Source organism: Castor canadensis, chromosome 19 (assembly GCF_047511655.1).
Source record: "Castor canadensis chromosome 19, mCasCan1.hap1v2, whole genome shotgun sequence".
Taxonomy (NCBI): Eukaryota; Metazoa; Chordata; class Mammalia; order Rodentia; family Castoridae; genus Castor; species Castor canadensis.
This window is the reverse complement of record NC_133404.1, coordinates 8,172,135-8,192,766: the sequence shown is the minus strand read 5'-3', so window position 1 is coordinate 8,192,766 and position 20,632 is coordinate 8,172,135. Positions and strand designations below refer to the sequence as shown.

Genomic DNA, 20,632 nt, shown 5'->3' with positions numbered 1-20,632 from the left:
ATGACGCCAGTTCCTCTCACTGTTCTCCAGCAACAGGGTGAACATAATAAACAGGTGTCTGCATAAGAATGCTTTATGTGAAAGTATGAACAGTATTCCCAATAAAACAGGAAAATTGTTATACCATAGCTACAAAATTTAAGTCTTTGCTACAATATATGCGATGTTTCTTTTAAACATGCCTAAAAAGAAGGAATGTCACGGCCAACTTATACATTCTCTGCAGCGTCAGGCCTGAGGATGGTGACATTAAATGGGACAGTCATAGACGTGAATTTCTTGATCGTCTCCCACAGACACAATCTTTGAACCATTTCCATTGTATCTTACTCCCCAGACCTGTTTAAAAAACAAAACAAAACAATTTCTACTAAGACTTTGCTTTTTATTCTGAACCTGGAACAACACTTCTCTTCAGCCAGCCTCTTGCTCTTCCTGCTGTTCAATTATTGTTGTGTACTCCTACATGCTAGAGAGTTGTATTTCTACAATATGACAATTTACAACCCTTTCAAAGATTCAGAATCCAGGAGGAACCGGATGCCATGAAGATGGCACCCAAGGGACTGACATTTGTGCTTCCAGGGGAAAAAGGCCCAGAAGCACCCCTGCGTCACTGCCCACAGGGAAAACCGCAGACTGCTCCTAACTACCCCGTGCCCACCTCATGGGCAGCAATTCTCACTTGTTGGCAGAGGTGCGGAGCCAGACAACGTGGCATTGTGTACCATTGGTTTTATTTGCTGTGTGGTAGTTACAGCTTTACACCTCCTCAGAATTGATGTGACTGGAGTTTCTCTCATTGGAAATAACTTCTTGATCACTAGGCAATGCTGGGTGGTCAGGCTGTCACCTCACCTTGAGATAGGTGTCTAGCCCTGATTTTAGTGTGGTCACTGGGCCACGTGACGATGTCACTTCCACTCCAAACACCTTCCTCTGAAACAGCACCACACTGACCCTACACTCAAGACCACACACAGAGCCAGCACTTATTCCCTAAGAAGAACATCTAAATCCAGGAGGGGCCTATGAAGGTATGACCCGCTTCACCTTAGGACTTCAACAATTTAGGACTAAAGGTAAAAGCATGTTAGCCTTAAGTTGCATTCCAAAAGGAGAGACATCTATAGGTTTAGTTAAAACCACACAAAATCTATGAAGAGTGAACTTCATGCTGCTGTGGGCATTTCACTGTCTGCTGACTGGTTCCTCTAGACCCTTGCTACAGAGAGTGCCTGGGCTCAACAGTGCTGGCCTCAGGTGGGTGCTTGATATAAAAACTATCTCAGGCCACACAGGACCTACTGCATCAGAAGCCCCCCTACCCCACCTTGTTTTTGTGGTACTGAGGTTTGAACTCAGGACCTTGTGCTTACTAGGCACACCTCCAGCCCTTTTTTGCTTAAGACTATTTGGAGTAGGATCTTGCATTTATGCTAACGCCAGCCTAGACTGCGATCTCCCGTTTACATTTACCACACAGCTAGGATGACAAGTTGCATGCCACCATCCCAACTTTTTTTGGTTGAGATGGGGTCATGAACATTTTGCCTAGGCTGGTTTCCAACTACAATCCTTTTAACCTCTGCCTTCCAAGTCGCTAGAATGATGGGCATGAGCTACTGTGCCCCAGCAGTTTCTGAGACAGGGTGCTGCCAAGATTTACCTGCCTCAGCCTTCTGAGTGCTGGGATTTATTGATGTGCCACCACACCCAGCCCAGAATCTACATTTTAAGCAGATTCCCAGAGGATTTATGTGCACATTGAGGACTGAGACGTGCTGCATTAGAACACCTTTAGCATTTCATATGCACCTTGGCTAAGATAAAGATAGTCTCTTTTCAAAGATGGCAATAAAGGCACCATCACTAAAGTCAAACCATTTGTTAAGAATTGCCAGTTTCTACTGTATTAAAAAAAAAAAAATCATCTCTGGACAGTTCTAAAAATAGTGTTTAAGCAAAAACTCCTTAAGAGGGAGGTCCTTCCTGAGCCAGTCATGGACCAGAGGTGCCCAGAAGAGGGCCCAGGCATGCCACAGGCACAGGCTGCATAATTTCAAAGAAGGCAGCATGACTGAACTCATGCCTTCCAGCCTGAGTAGGGACTTGCTCCCTGGGTGCTAGGCTGACAGCACATCCCAGGCTCTGCGGCCCACACACAGGAACACAGGTTGATGGACACTGAAGCAGACAGAGCAGCTCTGTCCCAGGGGTTTACACTCACAACAGCAAGATTAGGAAGACTGTTTTGCCCCAGTGATCACACAATGGCAGCAATCTAAAGACAAACAAACTGAAATGATAATTACTTATACCTGATCCTGGTGATCAAAGAAGGTGTGAACACAAGTCCTTGTTCCGACATCCCAGACTTTTACGCTTTTGTCAGATGAACTATTAAAAAGCAAACATCAGCATTAGAACACAGACCCCAAAGCCCACACTCCTTCACTGACCTCACTGACTCCTGTCTTCTGAGCCCCCTTGGGGCCCTCATCCTCACAAGGCAGCCTGGTCGTCCTACCAAGTGCTAATAATGTCAGGAGTTTTGGGCCTCTTTCTGGATGGGAAGAAGGCCTGCAGAAGTTTCAAAATAAGGGCTCTAGAGGCCTCTAACGCACCTGCACTGGCTTCACCCTGTCCCCTCATGCTTCTCAGCCACCTTAGCCACCCTGGGCCTGAATAACACTAGGGTTCAGAGGCACATTTTATAAGCAAATTTACATATTTAAGTTACTACTAGAACACAGGTATACCTCAGAGTAAGTAAGAACTTATAAAATGCTTGGAAGATGAAGATAGTCTTCAAATATGAATTGCCTTAAAATCTGAAGACTGTGTGACTCCTTATAAATTCAAGTTGCCTTTGTTTACTGCAGTTTTAAAAGTTTTTACTCAATGAAGTCAGTTGTTCTTAGATGGAACAAAGATAACTTCTTGTGAGCCAATAAACTCAGATTTTCCTTACAAGTCTAAGTTTCTTATTTTTTTGAGACAGGGTCTTATGTATCTTAGGATAACTGAAACTCAATGTGTAGCCCAGGTTGGCCTCAAACTCATGATCCTCTTGCCTCCATCTCCTAACTGATGGATTACAGGTGTGCATCACCATGCCCAGCTCTCCCAAGCAACTGAGAAACTGCTAAGAATCATAAGTACCTGGAGACAAAGTGAGTATCATCAGGACAAAATGCAACATTCAGCACCCAGGAGGCATGGCCACTCAGTGTGCCAGCCAAGTTGGCATGTTGCCTGAAATGGGAAAGGTTCACACAAAATGGAGATGTTAATTTTTGGGATATAATCACTGAAGTGGAAAATATATTATTAACTCTGCTCATATAACTGGACTGAATCTGCTATCCTTATAGTAACCATGCTACTGTTATCAAAAAATTCCCTTTTCAATGAAGTAGTACAATGCATCACAGAGATTTCTACAGTGACATTAATCCATGGTGCATCAATCCCACCATTAGCCAAGAATAAGATCCCTAACAAACAGAAAGCTTAAGAGGTCAAAATAAGAAAAGAACTATACTCCACAGGCTCAGTAAGCTGACTCCAAGAGGAGATGACTGAGAATCAGGCCTCTGATCAAGCAGCAGGCCCGGGACGCCTGCCCCACGAGGCCAGTGTCTCCCATCTAAGAAAGCAAGATGTGCTCTTTGTCATAGATGGGCTGAGACAGACCACTTAAACATATCCAAGAACAAGACAGCCATTTTCCCTTTTAAAAAAGAGAAACCAAGTCACCTAGAGCAGGAGAACCACCCTGAGGCCTAACTAGGCCAGTTAAGCAGCTTTACTCCTGGAAACAGACCTCAGTTAGGTATTACAAAGACAGCCTCAGTGGGATGCAGTGGGATGCAGTGGGACGCAGTGGGATGCAGTGGGACGCAGTGGGACGAGGAGAGGTAAGAAGTGCTATCTCCAGCAGCTGAGAGGGCCAATAACGTAGCACTGAAAGTCACAAAGTGAAATACTCAAGGTATTACCACTACTTACTCGTGCTGGCTCTGCTACTAATAAGCACATAACACTTTAAAGAGACAGCTTCTCCTCTGGGCCCTAGCACCCTCTTTCAGCTCTAATGTCAAAAGCCGCATGCCTATCTGATAACTTGTCATCCAAAAGATGCCAGAAGTAGGTTAGAAGAAACAGTGTTACTACTCCCAAGTTCAAACTCTCAGAAAAGTTCTCCCGGCTCATCACGCACACAGATGGTACACGTGTGACACATATGCAGTGGGTTAGAATGTCACATTTGGGAGTGATGACCCAGAGATACACTGGGCAAGGACAGTTGATGGCAGTGACAAGGCACAGTATCAAGCACACATATCAAACGTGATCATATGGGGGAATACGAGTGGGGACTGAGAATGATGGGAAAAAACACCAGGAGAAAGGGGCCTGCCCAGGCTCTCAGTGATAGAGCCATGGACCAAAGCTCACTTCTACACTGGCAGTCCAGGAAGACCACGAAAGGCTCCCAGCCTAGAGCTGCAGCGGGCTCCCTACTAGGGCACTGGCTGGAGTATCTGCGGGAAGAGCCCCATACCTAGAAATGGATACTCTAATTTTTTTTTTACTGTCGCCGTAGGCCAGCTATAGCCCAGGGCTCCATTTCTTTGACTGCTCTGCCGCTTTAGTCACAGAAGAAGGTACCATCTGGGACCTTCTTCAGAATGTACTAGAAATACCCACATAACCACAGCCTTCCTCTTGGAGCCATTTCTCCTTAGTTCCCCTCCCTGGTTAGTCAGGCCTATACACACTACATAGCTTTTTTGGGTACATAGCCACCCAAAAGAATTTAAAATCAGCCAACACAAAACAAAGCAAAAGGGCTACCTGAGAAAAAGTAGCAGGTACCTGATCCTATCAGGGATACTAGGCACCTTTATCTCCACACACACCTTGACAACACACACTAAGCTGAAAGGCAAGGAGGCTGACTGGAGCAGGAATGACTGGGAGACCAGGGTTTCTGTTATGATACACTTGTATCTCTATTAGGAGCAGCAGTGACGCAGCACACTCCCTAGTGCTCCTGCTAACAACAAGGGCTGAGACCTTTTATTCTCAACAAGGTAACTTACACATCGTAGATCTTGATGTAGCCGTCATCTGAGGCAGTGACAAGGAGCTGAGAGTCTGGGGAGAAGGTCAAGGAGCGAATGGGCATAGCATGGCCTGAAATTCATAAGAACCTTGTTAATCTGGTCTCCTCATCCAGCTTCCCATTTCCTGTGCCCCTGGAACTGTCCTGACTGGACCCTTCCTAATGTCCTAGAAATACCCATGTAACCTGACCTTCCTTCTGGAATCATTTCTCTTTAGTTCCCCTCCCTGACCAGTTGGGCCTGAACATGCACTGCTTTAGAAAAACTCAGTGTGACAATAAACATGGCCAAAATGGAAATATGCAACAGACAACATGTTACTTCCCTACCAAATCCTTCTTGTAGGGAAAGGATAAACTAAGGAAGCAATGCATTCACTTGGTTAGAACACAAAACAGTACAGAATACTTAATAGTCTCCCTCCTACCCCATCCCTGTTCTTTGGCTAGTCAGTCCTCCTCCCCAGACTGCCAGCATACAGAGTGAGCACAATACTCTCGTCTACCGTCAAATTATAACAAAAAGGAACTGCCTTCCAATCATGAAGTTCTTTAGAACCAAAACTAACAAAAATCAGATCTAATATGGCTGGGGTATATTAACACATAAATAAAAAGTAATTCCCTAAAACAAGCTTTTAACACTTAAAGAACTAATATGTCAAGGTTAAAATCAGTGGTAAGTCTAAAACTTAGACTTTGGATTTTCCAGCTAAGAGTAAAGTATTTTGCAAATGTAATACTCATGTACCACTGAACAGCACTTTCATGAATAATTCTTCCTTTGTGATCTGGTGACCCACTTGCACAAAGTAAGGCAGGCTGTACCTTCAAGTGTATGCAGAAGTTTTCCAGTTGCAATATCAAAAATATTGATGATTCCATCTATGGCTCCACTGGCCAGATATTTCCCATCAGGACTCTGTTCGGAGCACATTAGGAAAATGAGTGCTGTGAGGCTGGGTGTTGTTAAGCTATCTCTTTCGAACAAGCAATCTCCTGCTGGCTGCAGGTCTGACTGGTGCCTGGCAAATCACACCAGCAGACAGCAACTGCCTGACAAGACTAACGTAGGATCCATGCCAAGAACTGTAACAAGCTGGAAAAGTAAACTCAAAGAATCAGAAAGAGAAGAGAGAATAAGGTTTCCTTACATATGCGATACTAAGGATGAATTTTCCTCTCGTGTCCAAAGAATATTCCTTTTTCCCACTTTCCACGCCAAAAGTGTTCACCTTCCCCACATGAGTTCCTGTGGCTAGATACTGGGAATCAGGAGAAAAGGCCAAAGTCCAGGCGTCCACTGAGAGAAAGAAGGAAAAAATTATACCGAGAAAAGATCTGACCTTAAATTTAAAAACTCAACTTTTACCAAATGATACCTTTATTAAGTTAGAGAAACTGAGTCCCATTCAGAAAATATGTTGCAAAGATGCTAATTCTTTACATTTAAGGGCTTCTTAAATTTTTAATAAAAAATAGGACAATACCAAGTGCTAACAAGGACATAGAAAAACCAGAACCCTCATATACTGGTGGCAACAGCCACTTTGAGGGATAGGAACTCTGAAAACCAGTTTGATAGTTTCTTAAGTGAAAACAAACACTTACCATAATACCCATCAATTCCACTCCTAGGTAGCAACTCGAGAAATGAAAACATGTACACACACAGACTTATACACGCATGCTCACAGCAGCTTTATTCAGAATAGTTCAAACTGGAAACGATCCCAATGTCTATCAGCTGGTAACTGGACAAACATGAGGTACCTCCTCACAACAGAATACCTCTTAGCATCAAAAAGGAACAAATCCATGCTACAGCATGGGTGAACCTCAGAAACATTACGCTAAAGAAAAAAGCCAAGTGCTGGTGGCTCGTGCCTGAAATCCTAGCTATGTGGGAGGCTGAGATTGAGAGGATCTCAGTTCGAGGCCAGCCCCATCTCTAAAATAACCAGAGCAAAATGAACTGGAGGTGTGGCTCAAGCCACAGAGCACTGCTTTACAGGCCCAAAGTCCTGAGTCCAAACCCTAGTCCCACCAAAAAAAAAAAAAAAAAAAAAAGGGCCACCTAAGACAATAAAATTGCACTTGCATGAAATTTTCCAAAAAAGGCAAAACCACAGAGGCAGAAAGCAACTGAGTGGTTGATTGAGGCTAGGGGACTATAAGTGACTATAAGTGAGCTTGAGGGACTTTTTTGACAGGGAAGTTCTAAAATTGGGTGATAGCTGCACAAGTATAGAAGTCCACTCAGTGAACCATACACTTAAAATGGCTAATTGAACAGTGCAATGATTATACAGGTGAAATGTGACCCGAATTAAGCTATAAATAAATGAAGATGCACCCAAAATATTCTTACATAAAACTGTAACATGACAACAATTTACTACAAATGAACAGAGAATCGGGAGCCATGTAAAACATCCATTTGCTGTGAAGTTGCAGCACACATCTCAGCTAGGCTCAAGAGTTCAACCCAAGTCTGACTTGGGCTTCTTTAGCCCAAGCATGAGGGAGGTCTCCAGACTTGGATGTGGCTGGGCGAGCCCAAGGGCAGTGTATATCCACCTGGGCCACTGAGGACATTTTAGCACTTCTTTTCTTAGCTCTCTGGGAGCGCTGCCCTTCAGAGGCAATCTTAACAGCTTTGGGAACTGGGTCAGTCCCTAGTGACCAAGGAACAATCTATTCACTGCCTGTCTGGATCATTTTTCCCAAGCCCAGTTTCATTTGGGGACAACCCTGAAGTCCCACCCCTTCCCAGGAACAGTGCTTATGAAGAAAAGGCTCCTTCCCAAGTCACCTTCCTCATTCCTGGGGCAAGGTTCAGGAAGGCCATGTCTGGAATCCTCTCTACTCTTCTTACCCAATGGGACAGTGAAGGAGACCTCTGTGAGCTTATCTCATGGAAGACTGGGACTAGAGCACAGATGAGCCACATCCCCCCATCTCAGGGTGATGGGGGGCAGGTTAAAATAAAATTTTCTTGAAACATTTTCACATACACATCCAACTATAATTAAATAATCTACTTATTAAATATGTCATACTTATAGATTATGTATAACTATATATACAATACACACATATTTATTTATTAAAATATTTAGCTGGATCATTTTACTTGTGAAATATTTGTTTCAAAAGCAAAATTTACTTTAATTTACTTTAAAGGGTGTGGTGACCACATGCTATAGTCCGAACCACTAGGAAGGCATAATTAGGAGGACAGAAATCTGAGGCTGGCCTGGAGCAAAAATGTGGCACCTTATCTGAAAAATCACTGCAGTAAAAAAGGGCTGGTGGTGTGGCTCAAGTGATACAGCATCAGCCTAGCAAGCATGAGTTCAAACCCCAGTACTGCCCTGCAAGCCCCCTCCAAAAAATAAGTGCTCAATTAACCAACAAGACCTGAAAAGGCTCTTATAATCAAACACTCAGGTAGCTGCACCTGTCTTTGCCAACTCCTGTATAATATGTTCGAGTGGGGCCCACTTAGTATTACATATTCTTATTCCTCTTATACTTACCTGTTTACAGAAACAATGGCTTTTAAACAACCTAACTTTTATTCTTCAAAGCTTAAAAAAAAGATTCTTCTATATTATTTTTACATTTCCCTATTAACTGTTTTGCAATTTAGAACTTTCACTACCAAATGTCAGGTTCAATAGAAGGAACCATTTTTATCCCTCAATCAGATCTCACGCTCTAAGACTTAATGTAAGCATTTGCAGAATAAATGTCTGTTTCCATTGCTGAGTGTCTCCTCACTGAAAGAGTTGTCTCCCTCCATGGACATCTGGAATGCCTGACATGCAGGGGCCTCCACTGACACCCCTGGTCTTCTCAGACCTGGAAAGCTGCAGTTGGTGGAGTGCCCAGCACTTCATCTTCTCCTGCAGCTTTGTTTTCTCACTTTACTTCAGGGTCAGAGTTTTCCTCTCTCTTTCTCTTTTTTTTTTTTTAATTGCTTCTTTTGTGGTGGTTCACATTCTCTGTGGATATTTTCAAGCTAGGTATATCTTAAGTATCCATTTTCCCTACTTTCATCAGACTTATCAAAAGAGCTGGACCTTCAGTGAATTCAGCTGTCAACAGCAATGGCTGCTTTTGTTACTTGCTTCCGAGGCTAAGTGCGCCAGCTTCCAGACCACCCAGTCTGCTTACAAACTCTGAGGCCTCCATTCTTTGCAATATGGGAGTAATCAGATGGTGGCTACTGAGCATAACTGGTGGGAGGCAAGTCCACTGGAGAATCATTTCACTGAAACACCTCAACAGTTCTTCCATAATCAACCCAAGAAGGGGCAAAAGGGGTATGCCCGAGACACCAGATCCTCTAGTGGTCACCACCCATTGAAACAGAAGAGGGTCCACTGCTGAGGATCATGCAGGCATTTATAAACAGGAGGCTAAAGAGCTAGGTGCCAGTGGCCCATACCTGTAATTCTAGCTACTTGGAAGGCTGAGTTTAGGAGAATCACAGTTTGAGGCCAGTCCAGGCAAATAGTTCATGAGACCCCCCCAACTCCAAAATAACCAGAGCAAAATGGAAGAGAGGGGTGGCTCAAGTGGTAGAGTGTCTGCTTTGCAAGCACAAAACCCTGAGTTCAAATCCCAGACCCACAAAGAAAAAAAAACAACAAAAATAAAAACAAAAACTGAATGCTGGATGCCAGTGGCCCATACCTGTAATCCTAGCTACTTAGGAGGCAGAGATCAGGAATATCAAGGTTTGAAGCCAGCAGGGCAAACAGTTCTTGAGACACTATACTGTAAACACCCATCACAAAAAAGAGCTGGTGCAACTAAGAGAAAGGACAGACAAATGGGACTACATGAAATTAAAAAGCTTCTGCACAACAAAAGAAATGGTCTCTAAACTGAAGAGACCACCCACAGAATGGGAGAAAATATTCGCTAGCTATACGTCAGACAAAGGACTGATAACCAGAATATACAGGGAACCCCAAAATCAATAAACCAATAAAGAAGTGGGCAACTGAACTAAACAGAACTTTTTCAAATAAAGAATCCAAATGGCAAAAAAACACATGAAATGCTCACCATCTCTGGCCATAAAGGAAACGCAAATCAAAACCACACAAAGATTCTACCTCACCCTTGTTAGAATAGCTATCATCAAAAACACCACCAACATGGGAATGTAGACTAGTACAACCACTCTGGAAAAAAATTTGGAGGCTACTTAAAAAGCTGGACATCGATCTACCATTTGATCCAGCAATACCACTCTTGGGGATATACCCAAAAGACTGTTACTCCAGAGGCACCTGCACATCCATGTTTATTGCGGCACTATTCACAATAGCCAAGTTATGGAAACAGCCAAGATGCCCCAGCACTGACGAATGGATTAAGAAAATGTGGTATCTATACACAATGGAATTTTATGCAGCCATGAAGAAGAACGAAATGTTATCATTCGCTGGTAAATGGATGGAATTGGAGAACATCATTCTGAGTGAGGTTAGCCTGGCTCAAAAAACCAAAAATCGTATGTTCTCCCTCATATGTGGACATTAGATCAAGGGCAAACACAACAAGGGGACTGGACTATGAGCACATGATAAAAGCGAGAGCACACAAGGGAGGGACGAGGATAGGTAAGACACCTAAAAAACTAGCTAGCATTTGTTGCCCTTAACGCAGAGAAACTAAAGCAGATACCTTAAAGCAACTGAGGCCAATAGGAAAAGGGGAACAGGTACTAGAGAAAAGGTTAGATCAAAAAGAATTAACCTAGAAGGTAACACCCACACACAGGAAATCAATGTGAGTCAATGCCCTGTATAGCTATCCTTATCTCAACCAGCAAAAACTCTTGTTCCTTCCTATTATTGCTTATACTCTCTCTACAACAAAATTAGAAATAAGGGCAAAATAGTTTCTGCTGGGTATTGAGGGGGGGAGAGGGAGGGGGCGGAGCGGGTGGTAAGGGAGGGGGTGGGGGCAATGGGGAGAAATGAACCAATTCTTGTATGCACATATGAATAATAAAAGAAAAATGAAAAAAAAAAAAAAAAAAAAAAACACCACCAACAAAAAATGTTGGCAAGGATGTGAGGGAAAAAGGAGCCCTCATACATTGCTAGTGGGAATGCAAGTTAATACAACCACTCTAGAAAACAATATGGAGGCTTCTTAAAAAACTAAACATAGAGCTGCCATATGATCCAGCAATTCCACTCTTGGGGATATACCCAAAGGACTGCGGCTCAGGTTACTCCAGAGGCACCTGCACACCCATGTTTATTGCGGCACTATTCACAATAGCCAAGTTATGGAAACAGCCAAGATGCCCCACTACTGACGAATGGATTAAGAAAATGTATTTATACACAATGGATTTTACTCAGCCATGAAGAAGGATGAAATCTTATCATTCACAAGTAAATGGATGGAACTGTAGAACATCATCTTAAGCGAAGGTAGCCAGGCTCAGAAGACCAAAAATCATTCTCCCTCAAATGTGCACTTTAGACCTAAAACAAATGCAGTAATATTATTGGACATGGGTCACACGCTAAAGGGAGAATGCATACGGGAGGAATAGGGAAAGGGAAGGAAACCTAAAACTTGAAAGTGTTCGATGTGCCTACTGTAGAGGAGCTAAAAAAGTAATCTTAAACTGACAGGAAATAGTGAAGAGGTCAGGTAGATATTAATCAATTCAGGCTGTAATACAATTGTGCATGGAAGCAATGCTAGGCATCTCTCTGTATAGCTATCCTTATCTCAAACTAGCAAAAACGCTATGTCTTTATTATTATTGCTTAAGTCTTTTCTTCATCAAAATTGGAGAAGAGGGCAGAGCAGGTTCTGCCTGGAAACCAGGGGGATGGGGAGGAGAGGGAAGGGATGGGGGAGAAATGGCCCAAACAATGTATGCACATATGAATAAATGAATAAACAATAAGTTAAAAAAAAAAAAAAGGATTGGGTGTAGGCCCTGAGTTCAAACCCCAGTACCGCAAAAAAAAAAAAAACATTGCCCAATACAAGAAAGGGCTGGTGGAGGCTCAAGTGTTAGAGTGCCTGCTTAGCAAACATGAGGCTCAGTGTTCAAACCCAGGTAATGCCCCCCTCCACAAAAAACAACAACCAGAGGCTCAAGTAACGTGAAATGGCATGTTGTTAGTTCCACATCCACCCAGCCCACTGAAATCTTTCCTTACTTTTATCCCACATAATGTTTAGCAAAGCTGAGAGGTAAGATTACATAGTCCGGAAAAAAAAAAAAAAATATATATATATATATATATATTTTTAAGTCTGAACACATGGTTCACTCTTGTAATTCCAGCTACTCAGGAGACAGAGATTTGGAGGATTGAGGTTCAAGGTCAACCTGGGTAAAAAGTTTTCGAGATCCCATTTCAAGCAAAGGCCAGGTGCAGTGGTGCACACCTGCCATTCCAGATCCTTGGGGGAGCACAAATAGGAGGTTGGTGGTTCAGGCTGGCCCAGGCACAAAGTGAGACCCAATCTCCAAAAGAACCACAGCAAGAGGGCAGGCAGCAAGGCTTCAGGGGCAGAGCGCCTGCCTGGCAAGTGCAAAAGCCATTTTCAACCTCCAGTACTACGAAAATAAAAAAATCAACGAATTTGTTTCTTAAACTGATTCATGCCTACTGCACATCAGAAAACATATCTGTGAGGATATAGTGCTCTGTTCTAGATGTCTAAAAGGGCAGTGAATGTATTAATTCATAGTGTGGCAAACAGAGAATGGCTGGACCATCCAAATATCCAAATACAGGTCAAAAATTCCAAACTGACAATACTGAAATCCAAAAAGCTCTGAAAACTATGAATTTTCCCCTAAGTATTGTACCAAAATTCATTTGGCAGCAAAATTGGACCTGAGCTAATATAAAGCTATTCCTAGCCTTTTTACCTCACTTAGCACATAAACCCATGTCTAGCTGAAGAGATCAGTGTGTGATTAGAACACTTTCTTTCCCAACAAAGGCACTGTGTAATGTACAGCTCATGCACCCACACCTCCCTTCACAAACCTGAAATCAAATCCTGAACTGTAAACACCACTGTCCCTAAGGGCTTTGAAAAGTGATTGTGGACCTCTGCTACCTCCCCTAAATGTAGAACTCTTACCGGGTCCTGCATCTATAGACTTTATCTGTTTGCCGTTTTCCAAGTCCCAGAGTCGAATATGAGCATCAAGAGAGCTAGATGCAGCGATAGGCAGGGTATGGCTGATGTCCACAGACACCACCCCCAGCTGATGTCCCTCCAGGCTCCACTGCAGGTCCAGCCTCTCATCACGCCTTCAATGGGAGACAGAGAAAGGGATTTCTTCACACACAAGATACTGTAGCTGGCATCAGAAATTCTGGGTCCCCGGGACTATGTGTTACCAACAATCTATGAAATGCAGAATTGAGGAACTGCAGAGCAGCAGAACACCAAATGCAGCCAGGTCTGAACTTTGGGTTTTGTTTTGTTTTAAATACCAAACAACAGGAAAATGAGTGAGAAAAAACAAACTGCTGATTTAACAACATTGCCATTGTTTTCTTGTCTAGAAAAAGTTAATACTTTCCCAGTAGCAACCTGGGAGCCCAGAAGCAAAACATTCACCCCAATCTTCCATGTTTGGGGAGAGATGCTCACCATTTCCAGACCTTTACCAGGTCATCCAGGGATCCTGTGACCACTGTTTCAGAGTTTTCCTTCTTGTTTGTCCCCCAGGCAACTGACCAAATGGCATCATCATGGGCTAGAATGGAAAGTGCTTCATTAGAAAGCTTCCAAGCATATAACTTCTAAATTTAATGTGATTAAAATGAAGCCAAAATACTGTCCAACAATTCTGAGGTAACGTCCACTTCTATCTGCTTTTTTTGTTTCCCATAGAGCTTCTGTTGGAATTGTGGGAGCACATATGAAAACTGGAGGTTCTGAAGAAGCCACACACCCTAAAACAAAAGTTCACCAGGTGGGGAGAGAGAACCAGAATACGCCAGGTCTTCAGACTCCAAACCCAACACTCTTTCTGTTAGCATGCTGTCCAGCACACATCAGTCTGGAACCAGCATCGAGCCCCCCAACCAAAAAAAAGACTTAAACTTGATATGAGATACAAGTTAAAGATCTTTGAAAATAAGTGGTTCAACTGTAAACAGCACAGGCCTAAACATACGAGTTGCCTTTTACCACAAATGTCTTTATTATGCTTAATGGGCCATTTATTATACTAATCCTTTCATAAGTGTTGTCTCAATCACAACCACCTTAGGAAACAGGTACTATTAAGATAATCCTTGCCAGGTGTAGTGGTGCACACTTGTAATCCCAACACTTGTGAGGCAGAGGCAGCAGGATCAAGAGTTCAAGGCCAGCCTGAGTAACATAGCAAGACCCTGTCTCAAAAAAAAGCGCTGGGATGTAACTCTGTGAAAGTGCACTTGCCAATCATGTGCAAGGCACTGGGTTGGATCCCTCCCCAGTACTGGCACATGGGGTTGGGGCAGGGGGCAGGGTAGTGAGGGTGAATCACCTCATTTCACAGACAAGGAATCTGAGGCTTGGAGAAGCCTCATAGCTTCCAAAGGCACAAGCTAAAAGGGGCAGATTTAGCAAACCTGATCTGTTAACTCATGTCCACCTTAAATCTAACTCTGCAAGCTACGTATCTGGTGGACTACACTGTGGGGTTTGCAGACCCTGTGTGGATACAGAAAGTCAAAAAGTTTTTGGGCACGGTATCCTGTAATCAGGAGGCAAAGATTAGGAAGCTCTTGGTTTGAGGACAGGCAGAGGCAGGTGGAGCAGGGAGTAGTTAGTAAGACCCCATTTCAATCAATAAGCTGGGTGTGATGGTGTGAGGTCAATTAGCAGAAGGCATAAGTAGAAGGATCACAATGAGAGGCTGGTCCCAGGCAAAACCACTTGAGACTCTATCTGAAAAATAACTAAAAAGCAGGGCTGGGGGTGTGGCTCAAGTGGTAGAATGCTGCCTAGCAAGTGCAAGGCCCTGAGTTCAAGTCCCAATACCACACACACAAAAAGTGAACGTACACAGATGCTTTACCCATGCCTGGATACAATTCCCCAAGGTTGTCTTCCCAGAACATGAAAATAAAGGCATTATACTTAAGCAGCTGGAGTCACGTGCAGGGGCATGAATTCACTTCCAATCTCCAAACCCAAGCCTGCTAGCTTGCTGACTGGATGGCAGCAGCCTCTTACTAAGCAGTGATGGATGCCCAATTAGCCTAGTAGGTACTTACACTAGAAAACCAGGGAGGATGCTCTGGGCTTAAACTTCAGCCTGCTCAAGTAGTAGTCTGTAGTCTGCAGAGTTCTGAAACTCAAAAGCATTTCCTCCTTTCACCCTGGCATCTGGCAATCTCAGAGTTGCATCTTCCTCAGGTGGGAGGCTTTCCTTGCAGAGTTCTCTAGTGTATCACGTGATTCCTGCTTCTCACTAGCTAGTCAGGTTTTTTCTTTAATTGTATTTGTTCCTGACTGCCTCTACCAAGTGAGTACACCTGGGAACTGCATGTCTGGTCGGCATGCAAAACCTTAACAAAACCAGGGCCAACGCATTTTTCACAAGTGAATTTGCTTGAATGGCAAGCTCCTTACCTTGCTCTTGTTTGAAGAGAATACTGTACTGAAAAAGAACAGAAGCCATGTTAAAGCAATGGTCAGAGTTAGCTATCTTGCATCCCTCCCTGGAGCCCTTCGAGTACACAGTGATTGCAATGTTAGCCACTCCCTCTGCTGTCGCTCTGACCAGCCTGCAAGTTCCCTGATTCCCATTCATGCAAGATTTGTACAGTCATAACAGAAAAAAATAAATTCTAAAGAAACTGATAATTTCCCCTCCCTAACTATTAACACCTTAACCCACTGAAAACCAATAAATTATGTTTTCTTTTTTCTGCCCTGATCACAGAAAGCTAAAGGCCCAGTTTGCAACAGTACAAGACTACTACAGATCCTGTACACATAACGTGCTACCTTTGTCCCTAATCTTAAAGATGTTTCTCCTGTTCCACCTCCTGTTCTGTGTACAAAATTTTAAGTTTCCTCCATCCCACTATAAACTGTGGTAAAGGTTTAACTAATCCTACTCGTAGTGTGGTGCTTTCTGGTACCACCTAACCCTGTGACGACTAGGTGCCAAAGGTCATCCAGCTCTTTAGGAATAGGAAAAGAATTAGGCATTAGTTTCCTGACTACATACCCACACAACCTATTGGGCTTGAACTTGTCAGGGACCAACTGATGTTCTTCCTCTCAACGCAGGCCTTACCTGGTTGGTCATTTCCTTAACCAAGGATGACAGGCTAAAGGCCAGACAGCTCTGTGGAAGCAACACCAGGATTTCAGTAAGGGGGTTATCATCAGGATGGGGGGTGGGGGAGCACAGGAGGTTCCTTTTCACCAAGACAATAAGGCAACCCTTTGTTGTGGAGTTGTTCTGATACCTTTCTATGGCTCAGCCCCTTGTGTGTATGTGGGGTCCCTTTGAGAACCCTACCAGGAGGGGTGGTCTTCTTTCTCCCAGGGACTCAACACCATGGATTCTTTTCCCCAAGTCTGATTATAGAGAGTGGCCAGACTTTGTCTCTTACTGCCCTTCAGAGAGACAAAAATCATAGGCTCTTTTAATTTTAAATATAATTTCTTCAACTCAGTAAGCAAGCACGGGGATTGGGGGGGGTGATGGTGCCCAAAGATAGAAAGTTCTTTCAGAGCAGGCAGAGGCCTCAACCAAAAATGCCTTTAAGAGCCTGTAAGTATGTAAATAAGGACAGGGGCTGTAGGGAGACACGTCTCCTCAAACACACCAAAGTCTTCAAGAATTTAGCTTGGCTAAATACAGACTTAGCTTATTTTAAGAACAGATTTAAGCCAGGCATTGTGACATACACCTGTAATTCTAGCTATTCAGCAGGCAGAGGCAGGAGGATTGTGAGTTCAAAATCAGCCTGAGCTACATAATAAGATCCTGTCTCAAAAAACAAAGCCAAGACAAAACAAGAACTATTTAATTTCACAGACTAAGGGTTCTTTACATTTGTGCACCAGAGACACATGTAGCAGCCTTATAAAGCCTATAAGCCCTATCTCTGGATGTTTTTAGATGTATATAAATACAAAGAATTTGAAAGAAAAGCAAGTTTACTGCATTCTCATTACAAGGTAGTTGTGCTCTGTAAGGTTGCCACAAATACTACATGAGCAAGTAAGCAAGCTGCTGCTCTGCAAGGAAACAGATTTGTCAACTGATCAATATGTAACTGGCTTTTATGTGTGCTTCTGTTTAAGGGCACTTTAATGGCTATACATTAGCAATTCATTCATATTGAACTCATGCCTAGACAAAGCTTATCTAAGGAACATATTTTTTCCAAAAGATACATCACAGGCTTCTTGCACTTAGCAATACTGGATAACACTTCAGCACTACTCTCAGGAGGTACCTTAACCATAAAAAAAAAAAAAAAAAAAAGCCCCCAAATTCAAAAAGTATGCCCTCAAAGACTGCAGAAAGGATGCTTGCTCACAGTCTGGGAGCTGAAGCAAGGCAGAGTGTCAGTTGATAACTGGGCACCAAGTGACTCAAAATTTTCACCACCTTGCACATGTCCTCCAAAGACCACAGGAGCCTTCCAAGTACTGCTTTTGGAGTTATAGATACATTTTAGCAAGTAGGCAAATTCACAAACACAGAATCCACCAATAGTAACAGACTATATGTTGAAATATAATTTCATCAAAAACTAAAACTAAATTTGTGACAGCACAACATGTGCTTCTTTATTAATGCAATAGATAATAAGTTTCAGCAGGAAGTCTAATAACCACCATAATTTCAAAGTGTGAGGAACTTAATATCCTGCTGAATGTGCTGGTACACACCTGCAATCCCAGCCCTTGGGAAGCTGAGGCAGGAGGATCTTGAGTTCAAGGCCAGTCTGGGCTGCATGGTAAAATGCTGTCTCCAACAAAACAACAACAAAACAGAAACAATACCCTGATATGAAATATCTAATTTCTATTCATAACAAAGTTGCATTGCTAATATTGTGGTCTGTTGCCTACACTCATAATGGAAGAAAATGCTAAATTTCAGCCAGAAGTTAAGGAACATAGCGCAATTTTTCTTTTCATCCAAGTTCACAGCCCCCTCAGTTCTATCCACAGACAGTTTAAGAGGCCATACAGTAAAGGCATGATGTCTAAGTAATCCTGGCCTAGAGATCTTAATCAGGTGGGCAGTGTTTTATTCATTTGTGACTCAAGAACAGGGTCTTGCCTAGAGTAGAAAGACAGGAAAGAGCTCAGGCCAATTTTGCTGAAACAAGCAGCAGGCGATCTCTACTTGAACACCAGTCCTCTGCCCAGACAAGCACAGGTGTGTCCTCCTCTCTTCCAATCTAGGCTTCATTTTTGACAACTAAGAGAATTAACAATGACAAAAAAGTAGAAAGGCTTGCAGGTAACCAAATTCCACAAAGCCAGCCTCCCCAAGACAGAGTGTGATTTTATCAGTGAGTACACATTTGGGGGATGTCCTGTGAATCAGGTCCTGTTTTAAGTAGTACACATATATATTAGTTTACTGAACCTAGGTTACTCGGTTTAGTAGGTATCATTATCAGCTCCATATTCCTGCTAAGAAAAGTGAGACTTACAGAGGTTAAGGAAGCTTCCCGAGGTTAATCTGACTCTAAAAGGTGGATACAAGCTACAGTATAGGCTGCCGACACCCATCACCTCTTACTCCAGTATGTTATCGCGTGACAATCTCAGAGCCCTGAGACCTCTTTTTGCCATCTTCTCTCTTTAGGAAACTTTCCACTCATTTTCCCAGGCAGAACTCATTGCTCACTCAGTTTTTTCATGAATACTACACATGCCTCTATAAAGTACTCGGGCACGTCGATTACCCACAATACCCGATGGTACTCGAAGTAACGAGGACCCGGCCTCTGCTGGGCGCTGTCCAGTAATGGGGAGCTTGCTACCTATCAGCGTGACCCCAAACTGGAAAACTTCAGATAAGACAGTCCATCCACCTACAGAAAAACGACCTCCCGCACAAGAACCCAGCCCTAATCTCAGGGTTACACAAGAACATTCTCAGAATGAAAGAAGGGCCCAACTGCGGGCCTTCGCTCTCCCCTGGGGACTGTACCCAGGATTGGCCAGGGCAAATGGAGTCACAGAAGCCACCTCAGGCCCCGCGGCCTGGAGCATTCCTGAACAAACCTGCTTAGAGGCAGACCTCCGGCTCTCCCTCGCTCACCCGCCCTCCGGCCCCGGCCGCCAGCGGGCCTAACGACCACCATCCCAAATAACTGAGCGCTCCAACTCACCACGGCACAGCCTGGCCGCACCTCTGACGTCACACCCGGCGCGACAGCGACGCGCAGTGATGTGCTCTCAAGGGGTGGGGCGCAAAGTTAACCCCTCCCCCAGGGCTCCAGACACGCCTCACTACGTAGAGTGCGGGGCGGACGCGGCGGAGGATGGGCGGGGCGATCAGAGAAGCCACGCCCTCCCTGGTCACGCCCCCTTCTGCTCGACTCCTCCCGCCGCAGGGCGTGGCCGCTGGGAACCTGATCTTGGAAGCGCAGTGATGACTTCAAGACTTCAGTTGTAAAGCAGATACCTTAAAAGCAACTGAGGCCAATAGGAAAAGGGGACCAGGAACTAGAGAAAAGGTTAGATCAAAAAGAATTAACCTAGAAGGTAACACCCACGCACAGGAAATCAATGTGAGTCAATGCCCTGTATAGCTATCCTTATCTCAACCAGCAAAACCCCTTGTTCCTTCCTATTATTGCTTATACTCTCTCTACAACAAAATTAGAAATAAGGGCAAAATAGTTTCTGCTGGGTATTGAGGGGGTGGGGAGAAGAGGGAGGGGGCGGAGTGGGTGGTAAGGGAGGGGGTGGGGGCAGGGGGGAGAAATGACCCAAACCTTGTATGCAAAAGAAAAAAAAAAAAGACTTCAGTTGTTTCTCCAGCAGCAAGTGGCAACCCATTAGTATGACAAGTATTTTTAAGCAATGAGATGGAAGGCAGGAGACCCACACCTCATCCTGAGGAGGCTGCCCATTGCTTCTGCATGCTGGTCCATTCCCCAATCTCTACGCTGGAGGGATGAAATGTTTGGGGGCGGGGGCAGACTATATGGGATAGTTCCTGAAGGATACCTGTTTCAGCTAGTCATGGGAGACATGACACAGCCTGTCACGATTAAAACTGGCTTACAAGTTCAAAAGCATAGAAGGTGAAGGAGACCCTTGAAGTTAATCAATCTGTCTCCGTCTCTCTCTCTCTCTCTCTCTCTCTAGATAGTGGTTCCCAGGCCCTAGTTTATCAGGACCATGATCATTTTATTCCCCTGCCCTAATTTTATACTTGACCTAGGTGGGTTTCTACCCCGCTCTAATCTTGTTTATCTTTAAACA

The 20,632-nt window shown here is 43.8% G+C and overlaps 1 protein-coding gene across 3 annotated transcripts; it reads right to left on the bottom strand.

The window, feature by feature from the left end:
• Positions 1–57: 57 nt before the first annotated feature.
• Skic8 (SKI8 subunit of superkiller complex) lies at positions 58–19,600 on the bottom strand. Of its 3 annotated transcripts, none has more exons than XM_020157575.2 (11): positions 19,531–19,600; positions 16,458–16,508; positions 15,785–15,812; positions 13,808–13,913; positions 13,289–13,461; positions 6,289–6,437; positions 5,963–6,056; positions 5,112–5,205; positions 3,166–3,258; positions 2,322–2,400; positions 58–339 (listed from the first exon to the last, which is right to left on the bottom strand). In XM_020157575.2, exons 2-11 carry the CDS (start codon positions 16,467–16,469, stop codon positions 250–252), a joined length of 918 nt encoding a protein of 305 aa, XP_020013164.1. In that variant the 5' UTR covers positions 16,470–16,508; positions 19,531–19,600; the 3' UTR covers positions 58–249. The 3 variants fall into 3 exon arrangements, with proteins under 3 accessions (XP_020013164.1, XP_020013162.1, XP_073917880.1); XM_020157573.2 differs by lacking the exon at positions 19,531–19,600 and adding an exon at positions 19,424–19,528; XM_074061779.1 differs by lacking the exon at positions 16,458–16,508 and having other exon boundaries at positions 15,785–15,807; positions 19,424–19,539.
• Between the last annotated feature and the right edge of the window lie 1,032 nt (positions 19,601–20,632).

Excerpts from the sequence above, each read along its gene's own strand:
- Skic8 (XM_074061779.1), bottom strand. The coding sequence starts at position 19,503 with ATGGTGGTCGTTAGGCCCGCTGGCGGCCGGGGCCGGAGGGCGGGTGAG. Across the intron at positions 6,438-13,288 it reads GTCTATAGATGCAGGACCCG|TGGACGCCTGGACTTTGGCC; the intron begins GTAAGAGTTCTA and ends TCTTTCTCTCAG. Across the intron at positions 5,206-5,962 it reads ACTTCTGCATACACTTGAAG|GCCATGCTATGCCCATTCGC; the intron begins GTACAGCCTGCC and ends TATGAATTTCAG.